Below are 18,179 nucleotides of genomic sequence, written 5' to 3' on the forward strand. Positions count from 1 at the left end.
TACCTGGCTAATGCATCAGAGTTGAGAGTGTTGTCCAGAGCGGTCACAAGGGGGCATTCTGGGATAGCTCCCGGAGGCCAATAACGTTGAATTGCATCCACAGTACCTGTAACCCGGAACTGCGATCTCGATTTTAGCGCTACTCCACTTGCCGAGGTGGAGTACAGAAATCAAATTAAAGAGCCCTTTAAACCGAAAAAACTGGTTTGGTCGTGTGAACCAAATCAGTTTTATTTTGAAGTAACTCAGCTAATTCTGAAATAACCACGTACTGTAGACCAGGCCTTAGAAGGAACAATCAGTTGCACACATACAAAAGGGGAAATGACTGCCTAGGGAAGGAGTACTGCGGAAAGGGATCTGGGGATCATAGTGGATCACAAGCTAAATGTGAGTCAACCCTGTAACACTGTTACAAAAAAAAGCAAACATCATTCAGGGATGTATTAGCAGGAGTATTGTAAGCAAGGCATGAGAAGTAATTCTTCTGCTTTACTCTGCACTGATTAGGTCTCAACTGGAGTATTGTGTCCAGTTCTGGGAGCCACATTTCAGGAAAGATGTGGACAAATTGGAGAAAGTCCAGAGAAGAGCAACAAAAATGATTAAAGGTCTAGAAAACATGACCTATGAGGGAAGATTGAAAAAAATTGGGTTTGTTTAGTCTGGAAAAGAGAAGACTGAGAGAAGACATGATAACAATTTTCAAGTACATAAAAGGTTATTACAAGAAGGAGAGAGAAGAATTGTTCTTCTTATCCTCTGAGGATAGGACAAGAAGCAATAGGCTTAAATTGCAGCAAGGGAGGTTTAGGTTGGACATAAGGAAAAATTTCTTAACTTTTCAGGCTGATTAAGCACTGGAATAAATTACCTAGGGAGGTTGCGGAATCTCCATCATTGGAGATTTTTAAGAGCAAGTTAGACAAACACCTGTCAAAGATGGTCTAGATCAGGGGCGGGCAAACTTTTTGGCCTGAGGGCCACTTTGGATTGCTGAAATAGTATGGAGGGCCAGTTAGGGGAGGCTGTGCCTCCCCAAACAGCCAGGCATGGCCCAGCCGCTGCCCCCATCCGATCCCCCCTGCTTCTTGCCACCCCCCCAAGGACTCTTACCCCATCCAACACCCCGTCCCCTCTCCCCTGATGGGCCCCCCCAGGACCCCTGCCCCATCCAACCACCCCTTCTCCCTGACTGCCCCCCCGCAGCCCCATCCAACCCCCATCTCCTTCCTGACTGCCTCCCCTGGGACTCCTGCCCCCATTCAAACTCCGTTCCCCACCTTCTGACTGCCCCGCTCCCTGACCACCACCCCGAACTCCCCTGCCCTCTATCCAACCCGCCCTGCTCCCTGCCCCCTTACCGTGCCGCCTAGGAGCACCAGTGGCTGGCGGCACTACAGCCGAGCTGCCCAGATCACCAGGACAGGCAGCCACACCGCCCGGCTGGAGCCAACCATGCCACCACACAGCACAGAGCACCGGGTCAGGCCGAGGCTCTGCAGCTGTGCTGCCCAGCAAAAGCTTGCAGCCCCACCACCCAGAGCATTGCACTGGCAGCGCAGTGAGCAGAGGCTGCGGGGGAGGGGGAACAGCAGGGGTGGGGCCAGGGGTTAAGGGGCCGGGCAGGAGGGTCCCGTGGGCCAGATGTGGTCGCAGGCCATAGTTCGCCCACCTCTGGTATAGATAATACTTAGTCCTGCCATGAGTGCAGGGGACTGGACTAGATGACCTCTCAAGGTCCCTTCCAGTCCTATAATTCTATGATTCATGTAACAGGTCCTAAGATTTTGAACAACAAAACTAAAAAAGAGCTAACACAATATGTTTTAAGTTGAATAGTTCATTGACTACTGGCATATTTCTAGTATTACAACAGAAAATTAAACTTTACCTTGGACCAAACTAAGAATAGAGTCTATAAGTTTCACAACCCAAGGCACTAGACCAAAAGAAACTGGTAAGTCAAGGAACCTATCATAGAGAATGCCATTGCAACAACTCCATGTCTACTGATCTCAACAGTAGTAGCACCACACAAAGGAAGAAAAATGGTCTTTCTGGTAGGATAGACCTAGACCATTTAAGAATTTATTTATAGGTCAAAGTCAACACCTTAAACTCCACCTGAAATTCCCAGCCCATATTTATTTATTCAATTTATAAACTATCACATGAAAGAGTGCCCATCCCAAGCTCTGGCCATTCTTTAAAACTCTTAAAATAGAATTAATTTTAAATAGACTCTGACAATTACCCACTCTTAGCACTAGCTGAACTGAAGCAAGAGAGTAACAAAACTTGCATTGCTCACTAAATAAAAATGCACCTCCTCACTCACTTGGCTAACAGCTTCATCTACAGAGTGATTAGGAGGGATGACAGTGCAGAACCTGTTGGTACTCCACAAGAGAGAAACCTCCAAGCTCAAGAGCTATCACCCAACATTGTTCTCTGGGAGCTCTCTGAGAGAAAAGAACAAAGCCATGCAAGAGCAGCCTTATCCACTACAGCCAGAAACAAGACACTAAACACCTTTTAACCCACAGTGTCAAAAACATAATAATTGAACATCTGATCTTTATCCATCTCCAGAAGATGACTGTCAATCAATGTGACAAGTATGGTATCTATTTTGTACCCAGGTCAGAAACACAACTGACAAGAATCTAGGAAGTCAGAGGTATCCAGGTACACAAAGTTCTCTTACCACAAACTTGTCCCTAAACTTAACCAAATATGGAAGATTAGATAGTGGTCAATGGCGGCTATATTGTCAGCATCAGGAGATACAGAGCCCAAGCACATGCTTTCTCCAGTTAAATGGCACTCTGTCTTTACCTGAAGAAGAATTCTGTATAAGCTCGAAAGCTTTTCTCTCTCACCAACAAAAGTCGGTCCAACAACATTTTAGCTCACCCACCTTGTGTGTCTAATATTCTGGGACCAACACTGCTACAACAACACTTCATACAGTCTTCAGAGGTGTCACTGACAGTTTCCACCACTAAAGGTTCTATAATTCCCACCCACTTGCCTTTGCCAGTCAGGAAGGAAAAAAGACCCAAAACAGAGATTATGGCATGAAGTTCTCCCAGCACATCCATGTTTGAGCTGGGTTGAGCTCAAACATGGAAGACTTAGCATTTGTCCCTTCCAAATATTGTTCTTCCTCCTCAGATACAGTTAGCTGAGGTTTGAGCCACATGGATTTTATGTTTTATTTTAAAACAAGGCAACCTGAAATTTCATCACCACAAGAGAGCCTTTATAATTAAAAGTTGTACCAGTTTTCTGAACTAAAAATAAATAAGTAAACATTAAACTATAAAAGGGAGAAATGGTAGCAACTGGTATCTGACATATCATCAGTATCTGATCAACATACACTGTACTACAGAAATGCAATGAGGACATGTTATCCTTATTAGCAGATATCCCATGCCCTCAGGTGGAAGCATCAGATGTGTTTGTAGCTATAGAACATAATAAGAAAGTAGAAGACAGACTGAGGAAGAAAATTACTCATCCCAAACTCCCATGCCAAAAAACCACACAAGCATACTCTGCAGGTAGTCAGGAATAAATCCAGTCCAGACATCAGCTAATCACAACATAATTCCAAAAAGCATTTCCAGATTAAATAAGTGCCCAATTTGTTGTTGCGTACAAAGGGAATTCTCTCCTGTTTAGCGATGTCCCAAAGGGCAGGAATCCAAAGCTCTATGGTTGGTGTGGTTTTTCTTTTTTGGTTCACTAGAATTATTTCCTTTGCTGCTAATACAGTTCTCAGGACATCAGGATGATTGGTCCGAACAGGACTTTTACTGGAGGACAAATATTTGAGATATGGTATGTAAATATACACTTATCTATTAAAATATATTACTGTGACGCTCACCAGGGATACTGAGGGTTGAGAGAGACAGCAGGTGGTGATGAGATGCATCCACTCCCTGAAACCACCAGCCTTTGGCAACACAAGCACTATCTTCCATGCCTCTGCAGGCCCTGCTCTCTGTACAGGAATAAGCACACACCAACCCCCCCGAGTCCTCAGAGCATTCCCTGCTGTTCATAGGTGCTAGAACTAGGAGTGCTGGTAGTGTTACCGTACCCCTTGACTTGGAATGGTTTCCATTTTATACAGGGTTTACAGTTTGTTTCAATGGCTCTCAGCACCCTCACTACAAAAATTTTTAGTGCCCCTGCTGCAGTATGCAGATCATTAGACAAAATTAGAAAGGCCAAGGCACAAAACAAGATTAAACTAGCTAGAGATAAAAAGGGTAACAAGAAAACATTCTATAAATATATTAGAAGCAAGAGGAAGACCAAGGGACAGGGTAGGCCCGCTACTCAATGACCGGGGGAAAACAATAACAGAAAATGTGGAAATGGCAGAAGTGCTAAATGACTTTGTTTTAGTTTTCACCAAAAGGTTAGTAGTGATTGGACATCTAACATAGTGAATGCCAATGAAAATGAGGTAGGATCAGAGGCTAAAATAGGGAAAGAACGAGTTCAAAATTACTTAGATATGTTAGATGTCTTCAGGTCACCAGGGCCTGATGAAATACATCTTAGAATACTCAAGGAGCTGGCTGAGGAGATATCTGAGACATCAGCAATTATCTTTGAAAAGTCATAGGAGACAGGAGATATTCCAGAGCATTGAAAAAGGGCAAATATAGCACCCATCTATTAAAGGGGGGATAAGGACAACCCAGGGAATCACAGACCAGTCAGCTTAACTTCAGTACCCAGAAACATAATGGAGCAAATAATTAAACTATCAACGAACACCTAGATGATAATATGGTGATGAGTAACAGCATGGATTTGTCAAGAACAAATCATGCCAAACCAACCCAGTAGCTTTCTTCAACAGGGTAAGAAGCCTTATAGACAGGAGGGAAATGGCAGATGGGGTATATCTTGACTTTAGTAAGGATTTTGATACCATCTTGCATGACCTTCTAATAAACAAACTAGGAAATATAACCTAGACGGAGCTATTTATAAAGGTGGGTGCATAACTGGCTGGAAAACCATTCCCAGAAAGTAATCAACAGTAGTTCACAGTCACGCTGGATAGGCATACTGAGTGGGGTCCCACAGGGATCAGTTCTGGGTCTGTTCTATCCAATATCTTCATCAATGATTTAGATAATGACAGAGAGTACACTAACAAAGTCTGCAGAAGATACCAAGCTGGGAGGGGTTGCAACTGCTATGGAGGATAGCATTAAAATTCAAAATGATCTGGACAAACTGGAGAAATGGTCTTGAAGAAAACAGAATGAAATTCAGTGAGGACAAATGCAATGTACTCCACTTAGGGTATGTCTACACTACAGAATAAGGTTGAATTTATAGAAGTCGGTTTTTTAGAAATCGGTTTTATATATTCGAGTGTGTGTGTCCCCATAGAAAATGCTCTAAGTGCATTAACTCGGCGGAGTGCTTCCACAGTACCGAGGCTAGAGTCGACTTCCGGAGTGTTGCACTGTGGGTAGCTATCCCACAGTTCCCGCAGTCTCCGCTGCCCATTGGAATTCTGGGTTGAGATCCCAATGCCTGATGGGGCTAAAACAGTGTCGCAGGTGGTTCTGGGTACATATCGTCAGGCCCCCGTTCCCTCCCTCCCTCCGTGAAAGCAAGGGCAGACAATCGTTTCGCGCCTTTTTTCCTGAGTTACCTGTGCAGACGCCATACCACGGCAAGCATGGAGCCCGCTCACCCTATGTCTCTTGGGTGCTGGCAGACGCGGTACGGCTTTGCTACACAGTAGCAGCAACCCATTGCCTTCTGGCAGCAGACGGTACAGTACGACTGGTAGCCGTCATCGTCATGTCCAAGGTGCTCCTGGCCACGTCGGCTGGGAGCACCTGGACAGACATGGGCGCAGGGACTAAATTTGGAGTGACTTGAACAGGTCATTCTCTTTAGTCCTGCAGTCAGTCCTATTGAACTATCTTATGGTGAGCAGGCAGGCGATACGGATTGCTAGCAGTCGTACTGTACCATCTTCTGCCAGGCATGCAAGAGATGAGGATGGCTAGCAGTCGTACTGTACCATCTTCTGCCAGGCAGGCAAGAGATGAGGATGGCTAGCAGTCGTACTGTACCATCTTCTGCCGAGCAGCCATGAGATGTGGATGGCATGCAGTCCTTCTGCACCGTCTGCTGCCAGCCAAAGATGTAAAACATAGATGGAGTGGATCAAAACAAGAAATAGACCAGATTTGTTTTGTACTCATTTGCTTCCCCCCCTCCCCTGTCTAGGGGACTCATTCCTCTAGGTCACACTGCAGTCACTCACAGAGAAGGTGCAGCGAGGTAAATCTAGCCATGTATCAATCAGAGGCCAGGCTAACCTTCTTGTTCCAATAAGAACGATAACTTAGGTGCACCATTTCTTATTGGAACCCTCCGTGAAGTCCTGCCTGAAATACTCCTTGATGTAAAGACACCCCCTTTGTTGATTTTAGCTCCCTGAAGCCAACCCTGTAAGCCGTGTCGTCAGTCGCCCCTCCCTCCGTCAGAGCAATGGCAGACAATTGTTCCACGCCTTTTTTCTATGCGGACACCATACCAAGGCAAGCATGGAGGCCGCTCAGCTCACTTTGGCAATTAGGAGCACATTAAACACCACACGCATTATCCAGCAGTATATGCAGCACCGGAACCTGGCAAAGCGATACCGGGCGAGGAGGCGACGTCAGCGCGGTCACGTGAGTGATCAGGACATGAACGCAGATTTCTCTGAAAGCATGGGCCCTGCCAATGCATGCATCGTGGTGCTAATGGGGCAGGTTCATGCTGTGGAACGCCGATTCTGGGCTCGGGAAACAAGCACAGACTGGTGGGACCGCATCGTGTTGCAGGTCTGGGACGATTCCCAGTGGCTGCGAAACTTTCGCATGCGTAAGGGCACTTTCATGGAACTTTGTGACTTCCTTTCCCCTGCCCTGAGGCGCATGAATACCAAGATGAGAGCAGCCCTCACAGTTGAGAAGCAAGTGGCGATAGCCCTGTGGAAGCTTGCAATGCCAGACAGCTACCGGTCAGTTGGGAATCAATTTGGAGTGGGCAAATCTACTGTGGGGACTGCTGTGATGCAAGTAGCCCACGCAATCAAAGATCTGCTGATATCAAGGGTAGTGACCCTGGGAAATGTGCAGGTCATAGTGGATGGCTTTGCTGCAATGGGATTCCCTAACTGTGGTGGGGCCATAGACGGAACCCATATCCCTATTTTGGCACCGGAGCACCAAGCCACCGAGTACATAAACCGCAAGGGGTACTTTTCGACAGTGCTGCAAGCTCTGGTGGATCACAAGGGACGTTTCACCAACATCAACGTGGGATGGCCGGGAAAGGTGCATGATGCTCGCATCTTCAGGAACTCTGGTCTGTTTCAAAAGCTGCAGGAAGGGACTTTATTCCCAGACCAGAAAATAACTGTTGGGGATGTTGAAATGCCTATATGTATCCTTGGGGACCCAGCCTACCCCTTAATGCCATGGCTCATGAAGCCGTACACAGGCAGCCTGGACAGTAGTCAGGAGCTGTTCAACTACAGGCTGAGCAAGTGCAGAATGGTGGTAGAATGTGCATTTGGATGTTTAAAGGCGCGCTGGCGCAGTTTACTGACTCGCTTAGACCTCAGCGAAACCAATATTCCCACTGTTATTACTGCTTGCTGTGTGCTCCACAATGTCTGAGAGTAGGGGGAAGACGTTTATGGCGGGGTGGGAGGTTGAGGCAAATTGCCTGGCTGCTGGTTACGCGCAGCCAGACACCAGGGCGGTTAGAAGAGCACAGGAGGGCGCGGTACGCATCAGAGATGCTTTGAAAACCAGTTTCATGACTGGCCAGGCTACGGTGTGAAAGTTCTGTTTGTTTCTCCTTGATGAAACCCCCCGCCCCTTGGTTCACTCTACTTCCCTGTAAGCTAACCACCCGCCCCTCCTCCCTTCAATCACCGCTTGCAGAGGCAATAAAGTCATTGTTGCTTCACATTCATGCATTCTTTATTCATTCATCACACAAATAGGGGGATGGACTACCAAGGTAGCCCAGGAGGGGTGGTGGAGGAGGGAAGGAAAATGCCACACAGCATTTTAAGCACAGCACTTTAAAAGTTTACAGTTTTAAAATTTATTGAATGACAGCCTTCTTTTTTTTGGGCAATCCTCTGTGGTGGAGTGGCTGGTTGGCCGGAGGCCCCCCCACTGCGTTCTTGGGCGTCTGGGTGTGGAGGCTATGGAACTTGGGGAGGAGGGCGGTTGGTTACAGAGGGGCTGCAGTAGCAGTCTGTGCTCCAGCTGCCTTTGCTGCAGCTCAACCATACACTGGAGCATACTGGTTTGGTCCTCCAGCAGCCTCAGCATTGAATCCTGCCTCCTCTCATCACGGTGCCGCCACATTTGAGCTTCAGCCCTCTCTTCAGCCCGCCACTTACTCTCTTCAGCCTGCCACCTCTCCTCCCGGTCATTTTGTGCTTTCCTGCACTCTGACATTATTTGCCTCCACGCATTCGTCTGTGCTCTGTCAGTGTGGGAGGACAGCATGAGCTCGGAGAACATTTCACCGCGAGTGCGTTTTTTTTTCTTTCTAAGCTTCACTAGCCTCTGGGAAGGAGAAGATCCTGTGATCATTGAAACACATGCAGCTGGTGGAGAAAAAAAAGGGACAGCGGTATTTAAAAAGACACATTTTATAAAACAGTGGCTACACTCTTTCAGGGTAATCCTTGCTGTTAACATTACATACATAGCACATGTGCTTTCGTTACAAAGTCGCATTTTGCCTCCCCCCCACCGCGTGGCTACCCCCTCCACCTTCCCCCCCTCCCTGTGGCTAACAGCGGGGAACATTTCTGTTTAGCCACAGGCAAACAGCCCAGCAGGAATGGGCTCCTCTGAGTGTCCCCTGAAGAAAAACACTATTTCAACCAGGTGACCATGAATTATATCTCACTCTCCTGAGGATAACACAGAGAGATAAAGAACGGATGTTGTTTGAATGCCAGCAAACATACACTGCAATGCTTTGTTCTACAATGATTCCCGAGTACGTGTTACTGGCCTGGAGTGGTAAAGTGTCCTACCATGAAGGACGCAATAAGGCTGCCCTCCCCAGAAACATTTTGCAAAGGCTTTAGGACTACATCTAGGAGAACCGCGAATGCCAGGGCAAAGTAATCCTTTCACATGCTTGCTTTTAAACCATGTATAGTATTTTAAAAGGTACACTCACCAGAGGTCCCTTCTCCGCTTGCTGGGTCCAGGAGGCAGCCTTGGGTGGGTTCGGGGGGTACTGGCTCCAGGTCCAGGGGGAGAAACAGTTCCTGGCTGTCGGGAAAAACGGTTTCTCCGCTTGCTTGCTGTGAGCTATCTACAACCTCCTCCTCCTCCTCTTCTTCGTCCCCAAAACCTGCTTCCGTATTGCCTCCATCTCCACTGAAGGAGTCAAACAACACGGCTGGGGTAGTGGTGGCTGAACCCCCTAAAATGGCATGCAGCTCATCATAGAAGCGGCATGTTTGGGGCTCTGACCCAGAGCGGCGGGTCGCCTCTCTGGTTTTCTGGTAGGCTTGCCTCAGCTCCTTCAGTTTCACGCGGCACTGCTTCGGGTCCCTGTTATGGCCTCTGTCCTTCATGCCCTGGGAGATTTTCACAAAGGTTTTGGCATTTCGAAAACTGGAACGGAGTTCTGATAGCACGGATTCCTCTCCCCATACAGCGATCAGATCCCGTACCTCCCGTTCGGTCCATGCTGGAGCTCTTTTGCGATTCTGGGACTCCATCATGGTCACCTGTGCTGATGAGCTCTGCATGGTCACCTGCAGCTTGCCACGCTGGCCAAACAGGAAATGAGATTCAAAAGTTCGCGGTTCTTTTCCTGTCTACCTGGCCAGTGCATCTGAGTTGAGAGTGCTGTCCAGAGCGGTCACAATGGATCACTCTGGGATAGCTCCCGGAGGCCAATACCATCGAATTGTGTCCACAGTACCCCAAATTTGAGCCGGCAAGGTCGATTTAAGCGCTAATCCACTTGTCAGGGGTGGAGTAAGGAAATCGATTTTAAGAGCCCTTTAAGTCGAAATAAAGGGCTTCATTGTGTGGACGGGTGCAGGTTTACATCAATTTAACGCTGCTAAATTCGACCTAAAGTCCTAGTGTAGACCAGGGCTTAGGAAGGAACAATCAGTTGCACACAAACAAAATGGGAAATGACTCCCTAGGAAGGAGTCCTGCAGAAAGGGATCTGGGGGTTATAAAGGAACAAGCTAAATATTAGTCACTGTTGAAAAAAAACACAACATTTTGTTTGCTGCTGCAGCAAAAAAGAAAACATTATTCTGGGATGTATTAGCAGGACTGTGGTAAGCAAGACACAGGAAATAATTCTTCCACTCTACTCCACACAGATAAGGCCTCAACCGGAGCATCGTGTTCAGTTCTGGGTGCCACATTTCAGGAAAGATGCACAAAAATTGGAGCAAGTCCAGAGAAGAGCAACAAAATTATTAAAGGTCTAGAAAACATAACCTAAGAGGGAAGATTGACAAAATTGGGTTTGTTTAGTCTGGAGAAGAGAAAACTGAAAGGGGACATGGTAACAGTTTTCAAGTACATAAAAGGTTGTTACAAGGAACAGGGAAAAAAATTATTCTCGTCAACCTCTGAGGATAGTACATGAAGCAATGAGCTTAGATTGCAGCAAGAGAGGTTTAGGCTGGACATCAGAAAAAACTTCCTGTCCAGGTGGTTAAGTACTGGAATAAATTGCGTAGGGAGGTTGTGGAATCTGCATCGTTGCATATTTTTAAGAGCAGGTTAGACAAAACTTGTCAGGGATGGTTTGGATAATACTTAGTCCTGCCATGAATGTAGGGGACTGAGTTAGATGACCTCTCAAGGTCCCTTCCAGCCCTACAATTCAATGATTAGCCACGGAATACTCACGGTATTACCAGGCCTGCTGTTCCTACAGGAACAGTATCCACCAGCTTGTAAGAGTGAACGCAGGATCATCATTTTGCTTAACACCAGAGCACTCAGATATATTTATAGTGAAAACAAGTATTAGTTTATTATCAAAGAATTTAAATGATAGTGAGTAATAGCTCTTGGTTACATATAAAACAAATGGTTACATATAAAACAAACTCATAACATACTTTCTAGAGACTAAACTTAACTAACAGGCTAACCTCCTGTCAAAAGAAGTTTATCTCACGCAAAGTTCCCTTGAGCCATTATCAGCCAAGCCCGGCTGAGATCCCACTTTCATGAAACAAATTCACTGTCCATTTACTCCCTAAGTGAGGGATGCCAGGGTGTCTTCTTTATTCACCCACCAAATATTACAGAGTAAACTTTTGAAGTGCCCCTCAACTTATGTTTCTGCCCTCTCCCCTGCTGTTTTTTTTCTTCCCGTAATTTCTTTCTGAAGTTCTCACAATCCCTCATTTGTGTTCAGTTCAGACTGGTGGTAGGTAGGCCTGAACAAATTCTATTTTCTTCTCTGATAATTTCAACAGATAATATTGATGTTTATTTTAAATATCCTTAAAACAAACCAACAATTTCTCAAGCAGCATTTCTCTCACTTTCATATCTGTAAATTTCGATGGTTGATGGAAATATTTTGTTGCTGGTTTGTCTGTATGGTGAAATAGACATTTATTATTATTATTTTATTATTATTATTATTATCATTTATTATTATTAAGGTACTTTTGCACTCTCAATCAATCAACCAACCAAAAAAAAGACCATCTTCTTCTGTCCACCAATATGAGCTACTGTGAAACTATGGAACTATCCCATCACCTCCTCCTTTCTTCTTCTATTTCTTCCGATTTCTTTCCCACACAGCACGCTCCTCTTCAGACCCCTGTAGAAGAGGGACCAGCAAAGTAGCATGCTTATTTGCACTCCACGTCCATTCCACTATCAGAGTTAGAGCGATCCACCATCTTTTAAAATAATTTCCCTTTCAAATGCATCTGCATGTGTCTTTGATGATTGTAGCTTTTCTCCTAGGCTGATGAGACACCCTCCCTTCCAGTCTTCACTTTGCAGAGCTTTGGCCTCATATGAGCTGCTTACATGATGGCTCTTTAATCGAATAAAAAGTTGTGGATCTGCATAACCACCAGGATTAATTAGTCTAGTACCGAAACTATTTTTGAAACTTATACATTTTATTAGCAGTACTTTATATTCCAGTCTCTTTACTAAAGTAGAAGAATTGAATCTGATGATAGGGGAATAATATAGGGGACTTAGTGTAAAAGAGCTTGTTTTGAAATGCAAAACAGATGTATAACTGTGGTATTAGATGCTTTTAACAGTCTGTTTCACAGAGAAGTCTGAACTCTTGGATAGAAAGAGATCCAATCAGAGAATCTCTGTCTCTTGTACTATATCATATAATCATATTTACCATATGGTTAAGTAAAAATACGAAATACAAGCTGCTGATTTTAATTGCCTGCCACTGATGCACAAACTGGCTCAAGTTTAGATGTTCATTTTTATCACATCATTTTTTAATCTTTAGTGCTGTTTAAGCTTTTTTTAAAATTAATAATACAGCTGCAAAGCCTGAAACAATGGTATATTAAAAGCTTCAGGGAAAATAAAATATGAGATTACTTCTTCTGATAATGGATTTACTAGTTATATTTTTAAAAGTCATTATTAAATCATAAATTGGGTTTGTAAGTCACTTTCTAAGGCTGTGCTCGAAATAACAGATACCGGTTTTGAGTAAAGAACTTGTCTTGGTCCTTTGTTATAACTCTCCTCTGTCTGTCTCCCACCCCTCCTACAAAAAATAGAAAAAAGTTTAACCATTTCAAGAAAAGAAGGTCACAGAAAGTTACATTTTGTCAGACAAAATTATACAAACTGGCAGGTTTTGCAGGCACCTGCAAGTCAGCTAGCCAGAACAGGTACCATGATGCTTTATGTTTTCAAATATATAATTATGTTTAAGATTACTATAAATGTTAACTCACTGAGAAGCGACATGTGGAATGGACATGAGCTAGCACTCGAAAAAGAAAAAAATGGTGATTAACTTTCTATAACTGTTCTTTGAGAAGTGTTGCTCATGTCCATTCCACGACCCACTGTCCTGCCCCTTGGTCAGAGTTATCCAGCAAGAAGGGACTGAGAGGGTGTGGGGCCAACAGCGCACAGCACCAAATGGTGCTGGAGCTGGTCCAGCAGATACCACTGAGGGAAAAATTTCCAGTAATGGTGCACATAGCACGTGCACACCTAACGTAGAGTGGACATGAGCAATACTTCTCAAAGAACAACAGTTATGGAAAGGTTTGTATCCATTTTTTTGGTTTTGTTTTTTTTAAAAATCTTGGGTTTATTTTTCATATCCATCTGCCTATAAATCCAAATACCTTAGTTACCAAGAGGCTAACTGCACAAGTCTCAGAGGAAGCCATGAAAAGCTCTAAAATGACATAGGATAGCTTTTCTAGAAGTAAGTTCTGGATCCCATTGGATCCCAGAGGTCGGAATCCTCTCTTTCCAATAGTATGACACTTCTCTTTCTAGCCCTGCAGTAACAGGAAATATCAAACCTTAAAGCTGTGATGTTTTCATGTCTAGAAAAATCTGTTTTTTGTCTAAGACTGAACATTTCCTCGGCCTTAGGCAGGTGCAATATTGATGGGGAAGGAGGAAACACTTCTGTGGAGTTTGATTATTCTTGTAAAAGAGCCTTTTCAGGCTGCTTGTGGCTTTGGATGGGAGAATGGAGTCTGGGGGGTGACAGATTAGTGGGTGCAATGTTATAAAAAGGATACTTTATTTTCATACAGTGGCAGCCAGCTACTGCCCTTTAGATGGAGCAGGGATTTTAGGTTATAATCACCTTGCACTCCTGCAATACTGCCATCCGTAGGTGTTCAAAAATCATGAGTCAGGTCCCCCGAAATAGTGAGTTTGGCTTAAAAAGAAATAGATTTTAAAAAGTAATCAAAGTTGGGTTCTTGCCTTTTGGATTTTGAGCCCTGGTACCGAAGGAGGTGGGCTCAGAATTCATGGACATGAGGATTGGAACACTGACGACCAGGTTGCAGCCCTGCAGATGTCTTGGATTGGGATCTGGGCCACAAACGCTGCTGAAGAGGCCTGAGCTCTCATAAAATAAGCGATCAAGATGGCAGAAGGAGGGATGTCCACCTACTCGTAACATGCATGAAAACAGGAGACTCTCCAGGATGAGATTCTCTGGGCTGAAACTGATAGGCCTTTCACCCTATCCGCTATTGCCACAAAGAGTTGCATGTATTTATGGAAAGGCTTGATCCTCTCAATGTAGAGAGCATGGGATTGTCTAATGTCCAAAGGACCCCTATGAATTCCTGTGTGGTTTTGGGAGGAAAACTGGCAGGAAAATAGCCTGGTTACTATGGAACTGCTAGATAACCTCTGGAAAGAACGCCAGGTGGGGTGCAGTTGAACCTTGTCCTTAAAGAACACTACATACAGTGGTTCTGATATAAGGGCCCTGATTTCCGAGACCCGAGCTCTCTGACATTTATGTGTAAGAAAAGCTCTTCCTGGGACCACAGGCCCCAAGGTGATCGAACGCCAATCTGATGCATCCAAAATTGAAGAAGGCTGGGGGGTTAAAAAGGGAACACTCATAATTACTGACAGGGGTCCTTCCACAAGTTGAAGTAAGCGAGGACCAGGGCGGGAATCCTAAGCACTAAGGCCAACCAAGTCTGCAAGGGTCTGAGGCGCAATCTTGCATGCCGTACCATGTAAACGCACATGGCCACGTGACCCAAAAGTCTGAGGCAAAACCAGGCTGTCATAACAGGGTGGACCTTGACCCTGGATATCAGATCTAACATTGTTTGGAATTGAGCCTCTGAAAAGGCGGCTCTGGCCTGGTTTGAGTCTAGCATTGCCCTGATAAACTCTGTTCTCGAACAAGAATTGATTCTGCTTGTTTATTAATAGGCCCAGTGCTTGGAAGGTGGTTTGGACTAGGCTCATGCTGTTCTTCACTTGAGCCTCTGAGCGGAACCTTGATCAACCAGTCATCCAGTTATGTATAGACCTGAACGCCTTGTCTCCTATTACCGCCATGCATATCATAAAAAGCCGAGGGGCTGGAGACAGACCAAAGGGAAAGATGGTGAACTGATAATGGGTCTGGTTTATGAAAATCCTGAGGAAACTTCTGTGGCCTCCAAAGATGGAAATGTGGAAATAGGTGTCTTTGAAGTCGAGGGTGGTGTACCAGTCTCCTGGATCCAGGGAGGGAATGATGAAGGCCAGAGAGACCATGTGAAACCTCAGTTTCTTGTGATAACCGCTGAGACAACACAGGCCTCGGATAGGTCCAAGACCAACTCTGGCTTTTAGGATTAGGAAATATTGGGAGTAAAACCCCTTCCCTCTCAAGTTCTGAGGCACCTCTTCAACAGCTCCTATCTGCAGGAGGGCTTGAACCTCTTGGGCTAAAAGTTGCTTGTAAGAAGGGTCCCAGAACAGGGATGGGTATGGGATGGTGAGAGGGAGGGGTGGAAGAAAACTGAAAATCGTCCACCACCGCACCCAGCAGTCTGAGGTGATGAGGAATCCTGCTGGGCTGAAGTAAGAGAGTCTGTCAGAAAACAAAAAGGGGGGCAGGATCTTATGTGGGAACTGATATAGTACCCTCAGGTGCAACTTCAAAGGTTCCATGGGAGGGAGAGAAGATGGAATCTGCCACAGGAACCTGACCGGACCTAGAACAGCCTTGTTGACAGGTAGGGCAACCTTGGATGGGGCTGCTGTGGCCAAAATGTCAATGAGGCTATGTGATGACTCCTTTAGTACCTCCACCTCCAGCCCCAGGTTAACAGCCACCCTTTTTAGAAGATGCTGATGGACTCTAAAGTCATCTTGGGGCAGCAAGCTGCTCGGTCCCAAGACAGCTTCATCTGGGGAAGAGAAGGAAGAGGCCTGAACTGGTGGGGGGCCTTCCTCCTCTTGGACCTGGGGGATGTTATCCAGGTCATTGTCTTACGTGTTGTTACTGAGCTCAGTACCAGAGTATGGGTTTGGTGCCAAAGTCGGACACAACTGAATAGGAACGGTTGGACGGCAGTCCTGGCACTGGGGGAAAGCCCCACAGGTTCCAGAACAGCCACTTGGACCATTTCTTCTTATCTTTTTTTCCCTCGGTATCGGAGATGGAGAATGGCGCCGAGAAACCAACGGTGCCGGAAGGGCACTTCGCACCGAAGCTGAAGTGCTCAGTGCCAGATTCGATCAGCTTGGCTCTGACACCAAGCTAAGTGTGGCTTATATTAAGATAGCCCTTCGTCTAACCTCCCTGTCTTTTTTTGTACGAGGCTTGAAGTCCCAACAGATATCACAACACTGTTGTACATGAGCCTCTCCCAGACACTTCAGACAACTGGAGTGTCGGTCACTCACCGGCAGAGGCTTGCCGCAGGAGGTGCAGGGTTTGAAGCCCAGGGACCAGGGCATGCCCAGCCCCAGGGGCGAAGGGAGTCCTTCTACGTTAAAGGGTCTATCTACACTAATACTATTTACAATATTTATACTACTACTAAAACTAAGACTAATAAACTAAGCTGAAGAGAAACCACTGAATAACACTTTGGCAAAGCAAGAGGATTTGTTCTAGTGACCGTCATGGGCAATAAGAATGAATTCAGGGAGTGTGGGACAGGTAGTGCCCCTTATATTGTCATATAAGCGCCTGATATCAGAGAGCAATTGAGACAGCCCAACGGATATCGCTAAGGGAAAAATTTCTGGCAACAGTGCACACAGCATGTGCACACCTAACGTAGAATAGACATGAGCAAGCACTTGAAGAAGAACTGAAACATTTGTAAAATCGGTTACTGTAACATGTGGGGGGCATATAAAAATGCATGATGTGATAGAAGAGTTTATCAGAAATCACTAATGATGACTTGCATAAATAACTTATGACACCACTCATTGAACTGTGACCATCCCAAATTTATGCCAATAAAATCATCATACCACACCACTATGGATGAGAGTGAGTTTGAGTACACACTCACAAACACACACATATACCTACATACATACATTATACTATTTTTATGATCTCATTCATAAAATTAAGTTTCTGAAAAGGACTGCAGTCCAGGTGCAAGCCTGAGGGGGTTATTTTGAAATAGTTGGATGGTTATAGACCAAGAGCCAGCTATGGCATCATTTTTGGCTGGTGCCCAATTACTGAAAATACCATATGTATAAATAACTGCCTCCCTATTTTCCTGTAATTAATATTTAAAAGGAAAGCAATCAGTGTGGAAAAAATATTCTCAGCTCATGTAAGTATAAATGTTTTATGTTAAAAATTCATCTAAATGAGAAATTGTTACTTTGATTTAGAGTTGGGGGGAAGGATCTGTAGCAATTTGAAAATGTTTTGTCTGTTCCTTACAGGTTGTAAGTGTTCATAAATGTCAATATTTAAATGTAAAGTAGATTACTTTGGGTGTGTGATTGACAGCAAACAAAGTATTAACCTCCTATACAGCATGTCCTCAAAGGTGTCTTGCCAAGTTTGGCTGTTTTTATCCTACTATGAGATTGCTTCAGATTCCAATCCTTAGTTTAGGGGACTGGGAGAAGAGAAGGAAAACATTTTTAAAGTTACTAATGTATCCTGTTTGTGTAAACTTGCCCTGTATGTATAGGTAGCAGATGGCTAGGGCTAGAGGGGGCCGAGCCCCTCCAAATCGAACTACATATCAACTCCCCAACTGCCTGGCTCTCTTCCTCCCTGCCCCCATGCATGTCCAGGTCTGCATGCCCTGATATGTGCAACATGACACTATAGTGGTTTCCTCCAGCTTCTTCCTAGTGACAAGAGCCAGTGTGTCAGAATGGGGAGCCAGGGCCACACCAGCACTGGGGAACATGTGGAATTTCTGCTGCCCAAGCTAGCTCTCCAGTGCACCAGGTCCAGGAGCCAGGGTGAGTGCAGGTTCAATCTGTAATCCCCAGGCCCAACTCCACAGGACAGGAGACGAGCTGCTGCTGCCTGGGATGAGTCCTGGACAAGCTCACTCTGCAACCTCCAAGGGATAGGAGCAGCCACTACCCCAGGGTAAGTGTGGG

The 18,179-nt window shown here is 45.3% G+C and overlaps 2 protein-coding genes across 5 annotated transcripts in view; both read right to left on the bottom strand.

Annotated features, from left to right (window-relative positions):
* ATG7 (autophagy related 7) overlaps positions 1–18,179 on the bottom strand; it is a 271,172-nt gene that overhangs the window by 151,980 nt on the left and 101,013 nt on the right. The window contains exon 19 of one of the 4 annotated variants that reach the window (XM_073352297.1): positions 12,692–12,849. The exons of 2 other annotated variants lie outside the window; for them this stretch is intronic. In XM_073352297.1, the coding sequence (XP_073208398.1) occupies positions 12,755–12,849 (95 nt within the window). In that variant the 3' untranslated portion in view covers positions 12,692–12,754. Of the gene's footprint in view, positions 1–12,691; positions 12,850–18,179 lie in introns of those variants that run through there. One more of the 4 variants, XM_073352300.1, reaches the window with a different exon arrangement.
* On the bottom strand, positions 8,027–10,721 carry LOC140915277 (uncharacterized). Its single transcript, XM_073354862.1, has 2 exons — positions 9,268–10,721; positions 8,027–8,680 (listed from the first exon to the last, which is right to left on the bottom strand). The coding sequence occupies exons 1-2, from the start codon at positions 9,845–9,847 to the stop codon at positions 8,160–8,162; spliced, it is 1,101 nt and encodes a 366-aa protein (XP_073210963.1). The 5' UTR covers positions 9,848–10,721; the 3' UTR covers positions 8,027–8,159.

This window comes from Lepidochelys kempii, chromosome 7 (assembly GCF_965140265.1).
Source record: "Lepidochelys kempii isolate rLepKem1 chromosome 7, rLepKem1.hap2, whole genome shotgun sequence".
In the NCBI taxonomy this organism is placed as follows: domain Eukaryota; kingdom Metazoa; phylum Chordata; order Testudines; family Cheloniidae; genus Lepidochelys; species Lepidochelys kempii.